General features: G+C 42.5%; 1 protein-coding gene across 5 annotated transcripts; it reads left to right on the forward strand.

Annotated features, from left to right (window-relative positions):
* The first annotated feature begins 553 nt into the window (after positions 1–553).
* On the forward strand, positions 554–8,007 carry SPRY1 (sprouty RTK signaling antagonist 1). 5 transcript variants are annotated; one of them, XM_073341074.1, is made up of 4 exons: positions 554–709; positions 1,448–1,919; positions 2,037–2,234; positions 5,565–8,007. In XM_073341074.1, exon 4 carries the CDS (start codon positions 5,620–5,622, stop codon positions 6,580–6,582), a length of 963 nt encoding a protein of 320 aa, XP_073197175.1. In that variant the 5' UTR covers positions 554–709; positions 1,448–1,919; positions 2,037–2,234; positions 5,565–5,619; the 3' UTR covers positions 6,583–8,007. The 5 variants fall into 5 exon arrangements, with proteins under 5 accessions (XP_073197175.1, XP_073197174.1, XP_073197173.1 ...); XM_073341073.1 differs by having other exon boundaries at positions 1,448–2,234; XM_073341072.1 differs by lacking the exon at positions 2,037–2,234.
* Positions 8,008–8,392: the final 385 nt, after the last annotated feature.

The raw sequence follows: 8,392 nt of genomic DNA on the forward strand, positions 1-8,392 counted from the left end.
TGAGTCGTCTTTGAATGTAGAGAGGTTAGTAGCCTTGCGGCCCATCTCCGGAAGAAGAGAGATGATTGTGAGAGAAGTGGACAGATTTGCAAGTGCTAATTTTTGATGGGGATATTATGGGGGGGGGGCAGAAGAGTGAGTAGGTTTTGTGCCTAGGCTAGTGTGATTTTGACAGTATTACAGGGCTGTGGCCTTAAAGACATGCTTAACTTTCAAGAATTAATGGTCCTAATTAGTTTATGGGACCATGTAAGTGTTTGCAAGATCATGACCTAGACCCCCCTAAAGTTGATAAGATATTGGTACAGATAATAAATGTATGTGTGTGAGAGTCAATCTTGTATTACTTTCCATAATGTTAACATATTTTCATAGGGTAGCAAGTAAACCTTGAGATTTGCCGGTGCAACTGAATGAAGAAATGGCTGCCCGGTTGTAGAAAACTCCATTCCAGGATTTCAGGAAAGCTTTCTGAGTGACACATTGACATCATTGGAGGCGTGACTAAGGATGGAGGCGGGGGCTCAGCGCTGAAATGCTGCTGTGCAGAGCTGGAATTACTCTGTAACAGCAACAGTAAAGCCATAGCAGATTGCAAAGTGATAGCAGCAGACAACAGTGAGCAACTGGTGTCTATACTGGTTGGGTTGAAATTAGCTCCAGTTACTTCAAATGTGCTTTGGGAAGCAGTTTTTAATCTTTGTATTAGGTAAGCATAAGCAGAGTTCTTTACTCTCCTTTTTTGAAGACGTTTAAGAACCGATCAGGTGCTTAATGTTTGTTCTTGTACTGAAGGGGTCTCTTTAATCTCTTGTTTTAAGGTCTAAGCTTAATGGTTGCTTTGCCAGATGCAAATAACATTTGTATTATGAACTGAAATGCTGTTTTACTGCTAATACTTTCATAGAGAGCATAGTGATGGACTTTTATTTGCCTCTTTGCAGTTTAACTCTGCAACAAGTTAACTTCATGAAATGCTTATATACGTACTATGCTGAATTATAGGCAGAAGAGCATTCTCTTGAATTCTCTAGTAAAATAGGTAAAGCCAGTTATAATTTGCTGGCAATTGTACAACTTCCAGTTAAGTAATTGTGCCATCCTTGAATTGTCGGTCTTGCTTAATGCAGAGATTTCTTTCTTGCGTGCTGGAACGTTGTTTGCTCCACTTGAAATGCCAAGGAGTTTTAAAAGCACTTCATGCAAGAAGTTTGTGTCTAGAGTTGCATTATATTTTAGTTTTCTGACTGAGATGCTGACTGTGTTCCAAGCCTGTCAATCAGTCTGCAACAGCAACAGCAAGCACATGGCAGTTTGCAGAGAGCTCTGAGGCAGAGCCATTGCTTTCTGCCTCTCCCTTGCTTGGAAGTAGTTCCAGTTATTGTAGATGTGGCTTGAAAATAAGTGTCTCTTCATTATTATCTTTTCTTTTCTTTTTTTGTTCTAGGCATTCTCATTGCACTTTGGCTGCACGGAGGTCGGAGAGCTTGCAGCAGGACCATGTGGTGAAGCAAAGCTGGATTCCGGGACGTTGTGCACCACGCAAGTTCAGTGTGGAGGGCTCGTGTGACTATCCCAGTCAGAGAAGGGAAATAAAAGTCGAAGTCGGTGGAAGAAAGGAGGAATCCTGTATTCCTTGCTCTTTTGTATCTTGTTGGAGATCTTCACGTTGCTGCTACTGCAAGTAACTCTGTAGCTGCTTCTGCTCCTCGGCGTCTGCAGGCAGCAATTGTGCCTGCATCTTGCGATTTTTATCCTCCACTAGCTTGAGATGAAGTATTTGCAGCAGGGGCTTGATTGTCGTCACCTATAACAGGAGAGAGAGAGACAGACTTGCAGCCGGAGAAATTGCTTCCTTCGGAATCCCACCACCGAGTGATTTACTTCTCTCAAGAGAATTGTGCCCACTCAATGAACAAGTGAGTTAGGGTAACGCAACCGTTGAATGTTTGTTTCTTTGAGCGGGGGGAGGGGGGTAGAAGTGGATTTCCCTCCGCTCGGTGCATAGGACTTGGTGATCTCTGTGTGCTTTGCAGAGAGGAGAAAATACGGAAGAATTATCCTCTCCAACCAAAAGAGGGCTGGAAAAAAAGAGTGGGGGGCCACAGTCTCCTCTGAGAGGGAAACGAAACCCACCCTTCTCCAACATTTAATGCTTAACAGTTGCGCTGCCCTATGGATCTCCAGTGTGGTGGTTTTAAATGGATTTCCCATTAGTGACTTCTTGGAAATAAGTAAGTCCTTAATTACGTTCACGTTCTTACTCAGCTGGGTTAAAACGATGGGTTCTGCCTGCAGCCGCCGCCTTTTGCACGTGTCGAGTTGGAGGAGTTAGCAGGTGCCGTTGCATTTCCCCCCTTAATCTTGTGGGCCAGGGGAAGGGGAGATCAGGCTGCTCCCAGCCAGGTGCTGGTGCTGAGGTCCAACTTAGGCTCATGTGGGCCTGTTTTTTTTTGTTTGTTTGTTTTTAAACTGACGTTCAGGGTTATGTTTTAATCCTGGGGCTCTGAACTTGCTCTGGCCAGGGAGCAGGCTTGAGTGTGCAGAGGGGCGGGGCGGCTGGAATCAATGGCTTAGAGATCCTTGCAAACCTGGGCTGTGCATTGCTAATGGCTGGGACCGGGTGGGGGGTGGGTGTGTGTGTGTGAAAACCTTGTGCCCCAGTTAGCCCGTAATGATCGCGGGAGAAGAGTGGTGGGAAGCCGCGGTGTAGGTCCTTCACCGGAGGTTGGTTTTGATCTGTGGTTAAAAGGACACTCTGCCAAGGGACTAGTAGGCTAAACGCGGGGTGTGTGGAGCGGAGAAGGGGTCCTTTCAGTGTCACAGCCTGACAGTCCTGGGAACGGGGGGGATGTTTAAAGTGAGACCTTAAGCGCTTCATTGAAACACCTAGCAAAATCCTCCATCCGGGCAGAGCTTTCTGAAAACTGCACTCATGAATCCAAAAGGAGAGAGCTGTCCTCCAATTCTGGGTCGGGTTTGGCAGGGCAGTGGAGGTCGGGAGGTTAAAATGATGGGATAAGAGGAGAGAAACGTTCCCCTCCCCCTCCTTTCCCCCTCCCTCAGAAAGCCCACAGGGGAAAAAAAAAAACCCTGTGCACATAGCAGCACACCCAGACCTTTCAGTGCTGTGCTTGAAAGGCACAGGCAGAGGGAGGGGGAGCGCGAGGGAGGGAGGGCGCTGCCGCTTTAAGTATTGGAAAGTCCGCCCTCCTGAGGTAATGGTAACCTCAGTCTCTTCCCCTCCTCCTGCAAAAGGGGGGAAAAAGCCCTTGTTTTCATTCATAACTTTTTCCTCTTCCTTCCTCTCCGTCAGCTATTTATTCATCGCTTCACTCAGCTCAGATTGCAGAGGGCGCAGCTCCACCACCGTAGCTTTAAGTGTGGCGATACTTTGCTTCCTTCCCCCCACACCTTTCTGTGTATCAAACAAGAGCAAGTTAAAACGCAGCATGCAGATGGTTGTAGAATTTATTCAGACGGGGATGCTGTCTTTTTGAAGCTGATCCGGGAGGAAAAAAGGGGGGCAGTCGGGGAGAACTGGAGAACTGGTTTGGAGGAAATGCTGACATACTGTACATTGTGCTAAAATCTGCAGTGGTTCTGAGCTTGGGCACAAAAAAATGGGATCTTACACTTTTGTTTGCTTTACCTTTTGGAAAAAGTAATTTTTAGATCTTATTTGCAGTGGGGGTATTTGGTTCTTTCCATCAGAAACTATTATGTGGTGTGCAGCTGCCTTTTTTTGTCTGTCTTTTTTGTAATTTGTATTGTCCGTCTGAGTGTTTTATTAATATTGCATTTTTTTCAGAGATGGCACTTGTCCTACTCTTTTAAAAATAGTGTAATCATTCTTCCCCTGAAAGTCCCACTTTTGATCTCTGCAGCTGTATGTCTTTCCCTTTCTGTGTTCATTCATCCCTAGCACTTTGTGTGCTCATATTAAGACTTATGAAAAGAAGAGCCTTGTTATGTGGGATGAATAAAGACTGACTGAATAGGGGTGGGGTTTTGTAATCTTAAAACCCTAGGTCCTACACAGGTGATATTTAAGCATAAAAGGAGACCTTTGGCCTCTGGTTTGTTTAATGCTTTCTATGCCCCAGTGTAAATTTGAGATAAGTAGTTAGTAGTTTTTTTTTTTTTTTTTTTTCCAAATTCTACAACTGCCTATTGAAGCAGTGTCTCTTAACAGGATTTCAGTGTACTTTTGCTCTTCTCCTCCCCTGTGTATTCATCCTCTCTCTCCTTTTTCTTTCTTGAATTGGGAATATCTCCATGTCAAATATGCTCTGGATATGCAAGACAAACTTACTTTTTCCAGGGTTATTGGATAAGTTGATTTGGCATGTATTCCAGACTGAAAAAGGAAAAACATGATTGTATGCAATTTTACTTTTTTGTGGGGCTGGGGGGAATAAATCTTCCGTTAGCTGTTGGTGCAGGAAAGTAAATGTTTGTTTTCCCACGATGCTTTGTGATCACTACAATGATGTATAAACAATCTGCCCTCCTTGCCTCCTCCCCCCCATTACATTTTATATAGGTACAGCCCCTTTGCAGAATTGTCCAAATCAACATTGCAATAGTCTGTGTCAGTAACTTGAGATAAAAAGATGTAAAAATGAATAAATAGCTCCAGTTACATTTGTTTTATTTTTATCTATCTTCCAAAATTAGTCTGAAGAGCTTTAATTAAAATTTTTTTCCCTAGAGTAGCTTGTGAAAACTGAGATGTATTTTTTAATTTATTTTTTCATGAGAAAAGGTACATGAGAAGACATAAATGTGTTCCAGTTTTATTTTACTACCTCATCTCCCCACACACCCAGCCCTGTAGTCTCAAAACACTTGAGAGCTGTTGTATAACATGTTGTTATTTACATCTGGTGTCTTACTTTAATAACGAGTTTGTTACATTATTTGGAACCTGTGAGCTTTCTACTGGGAAATATCCTTCAGTTTCCGACATTTTTGTCGGATTTACTTAGGGATTTCTTAATGGATGCATGTTTCGTTTTAAAGATGGATCATAAGCTTAAGGCAAGGGCAGGTACTGGAGTACATTTATGATACAGCATTCACAGACTGACAGAAAAGCAAGAGTTTGTGCAAATTTCATTATGCAGAATATAAATCTGATACTGTTCATTCAGGTATCTAACTTGATTTGGAGTACTCAGTATTACTGTTGCTGATCTGTTCAGTAACGAGAGAGGCATTTATTTCCCATACCTTGCCAACTAAACATACAGGTTAATACTTCCTTTATTTGTTTTTAATGGAAAAAGTTCTGATTTTAAATGGCACAGGGTCTCCTCTTACATTCCACATCTGTCATGCCAGACCCAGACTCCTCACCCTCTCTCCCTCCTTCCTTCCCCTTCCCCAATTGGCCTTTGGCCAGGTCTTCAGCATCGTTGTAATCCACTGCTGAAGGAGATCATTACCAAGTGGTTAGGGCAATTTGTGGCTTGCCATGACATTTTTATTTTTAAAAGCTTCCTGTGACTTATTCCTTTTTCACCTTTGATTTTCTCTTTTTTTAAACTTTTTTTTCTCAGGATTTCAGATGCATGCCAGGTTCCCACTGAATGCCAGAAGTAGAGATCGCTACAGATGGAGCCCCAAAGTCAACATGGCAGTGGCGGTTCATTAGTTGTAATCCAGCAGCCTTCCTTGGACAGCAGGCAAAGGTTGGACTATGAAAGAGAAATTCAGCCGACAGCTATCTTGTCATTGGACCAGATCAAGGCCATAAGGGGCAGCAATGAGTATACCGAAGGCCCATCTGTGGTGAAAAAGTCTGGTCCCCGGACAGCACCAAGACAAGAAAAGCATGAAAGGACTCATGAAATTGTACCAATTAATGTGAATAATAATTATGAGCACAGACCCAGCCACTTGGGACCCGTGGCACACCAACATAACGCCAGGGCTCCTGTGTTGAGCAGATCGACTAGCACTGGAAGTGCGGCTAGTTCTGGAAGCAACAGCAGTGCTTCTTCAGAGCAGGGGTTGTTGGGCAGATCGCCCCTATCTAGGCCAGGTTCAAGCCACAGATCTGAAAGGACAATCCGGACGCAGCCCAAGCAGTCATCTTTGATGGTAGATGATCTGAAGGGTCCCTTGAAAGAGGACTTGACGCAGCACAAGTTTATCTGTGAACAATGTGGGAAGTGCAAGTGTGGTGAGTGCACAGACCCGAGGGCCTTACCTTCTTGTTTGGCCTGCAACAGGAAGTGCTTGTGCTCTGCAGAGAGCATGGTGGAGTACAGCACCTGCATGTGCCTGATCAAAGGGATCTTCTACCACTGTTCCAATGATGATGAAGGGGACTCGTATGCGGATAATCCCTGCTCTTGTTCCCAGGCACATTGCTGTTCTAGGTACCTGTGCATGGGAGCAATGTCCTTGTTTTTGCCTTGCTTGCTCTGCTATCCTCCTGCTAAGGGATGCCTGAAGCTGTGTCGAGGGTGTTATGACCGGATCAATCGTCCTGGTTGCCGATGTAAGAACTCCAACACTGTCTATTGTAAACTGGAGAGCTGCCCGTCTCGGAGTCAGGGGAAGCCCTCATAATTTTGGAGGGAGACTTCACTTCTTCAAACACTTGCTTTCAGGTTGTGGCTAGTTTTCTGTTGGTGTGGGGATTTACCCCCACCCTCCTTCCCTTCCTTCTCCACTTTATGTACCCAAGTTCTTTCCTTTGCACCCTTCGTATCCCCTCTCTCAACTCAGACAGGTGTGGAGTATTTTACTCAGTCATGTTTATTTCAGTCTTTGGTAAGCATGGACCGTGTGCCTGCGTTTGGCTCCTCAGCTTGACAGGGCCTCTTAGGTTTGTAAGTAATCAATACATGAAAGAGGCAGTGAGGGCTAATGGGCTTCTCTGCAGCCTTTGCTCTGCAAACAACTTCCCCAGTGTGTCCTTTTGTTCTCTGCAACTGTGTGTCTTTTTGGTTCCAAGAAATAATTCTACCTTATTTAATGAGCAAGCTGGATTAATCTTGAGGGGGTTGGAACCGTAGAAAATATAAGGCTGTCTTTTACTTAATACTGCTTTTCCCTCTGTTTCCCAACCCTCTTTGGAATTGTCTCAGTCCAGAGACTGGCCTGGCTGGTACATTTTATTTTTTTTTTCTTTTAAATGTAGTTTTGGTTTTTACTTCACTATATAGATCTTCACATTGGAGACATTATGACTGCAATTTGTTCATCTGTTTCTCTTGCTTTCAAATCTGTGAAGGACATCACCCACTCCACCTCTTTCCCCATGTTTCTGTGGTCATTGAGATCCTTTTGATACTGATGTTAAAGTTGGTGTTTGCATATCTGAATAATTTTCAGGTGTCATTGAATTAAGTTACCTAAATTTTCCTGGATCTTTAACACTTCTCTTATTCTCTTGGTTAGTGAATTTAGCTCTGCCTTGTGCTTCATAACTTCAATGTGTTCCATGTTTTATTGCCTTAGCCACAAATTGTGGTCTTTTTTTTTTGTATATTTTATGTATAAAACACAAAGTTGAATTCTGACTATTTTTAAGACAAAAAGTCTGTTTAAAACTTTTTTTATTGTAAAGAATATTTATTATGTGAATCTCTATTATTTTATGATATTTATTGCAAAGGACTGTTTGAAAAATGTACTCATGTCTGAATATAACAAAATATCAATACTTAACAAAAATAAGGGTGACACAAAGAAAGTACATATGTTAACTATAATGCAGAAAATATATTAATTAATGAAAATGTCTCTTGAGTTTTTCATTTTAATATACTGGTAGGTTGTGTTATGATTTCCATGTCCATATTGCTATAAGTGTCTTGCTATTTTTTTTCCTCCTTGTGCACTGTCGGGGTGGTTGAATAACCAATACTGTGAAGACACTAGTATGTGTTCATCTTGTTTGCCTAATTCTGGTGTGGAAAATTCATTATCAAATGAGTTTTCACTATGAGATATTTAATAAAATTGAATGTGTGTAATTTGCTTGATGTTGCCAAGACGTTTAGGCCACATGTATTTATCAGAGCATTCTGGAAATGCAACTATAGACAAGGACCCCTCACTTGAATAATTCTTTTTGTATTGTTTTCTATAGAATATCAAATTAACATGCAGAAAAAGCAAGAGTAGAGGGGTAAAAATAGTCTTGGTGAAGTCTGTTCGCTCAGGAAACCTAAGTTGTTGTTTTTCCCTGTTGTAATTTGACTTTCCCAACCACAACTGACCTCCCCGTTCCTTCTAATTTAAACTCTCTTGAAAGTAATATAGGTGTCACAGCTATTTGCTGAATTCATTCATATTTAAGTGGTCAGAAATAGGCTTTGCATTAGGATTATGGAGAGTCTCCCACTTCCATTGGTGCGATTCAAGTCCTCCC

Source organism: Lepidochelys kempii, chromosome 4 (genome assembly GCF_965140265.1).
Source record: "Lepidochelys kempii isolate rLepKem1 chromosome 4, rLepKem1.hap2, whole genome shotgun sequence".
NCBI lineage: Eukaryota > Metazoa > Chordata > Testudines > Cheloniidae > Lepidochelys > Lepidochelys kempii.

Bases quoted from the DNA above. Each gene is read 5' to 3' on its own strand.
- SPRY1 (XM_073341073.1), top strand. From the start codon at position 5,620: ATGGAGCCCCAAAGTCAACATGGCAGTGGCGGTTCATTAGTTGTAATC.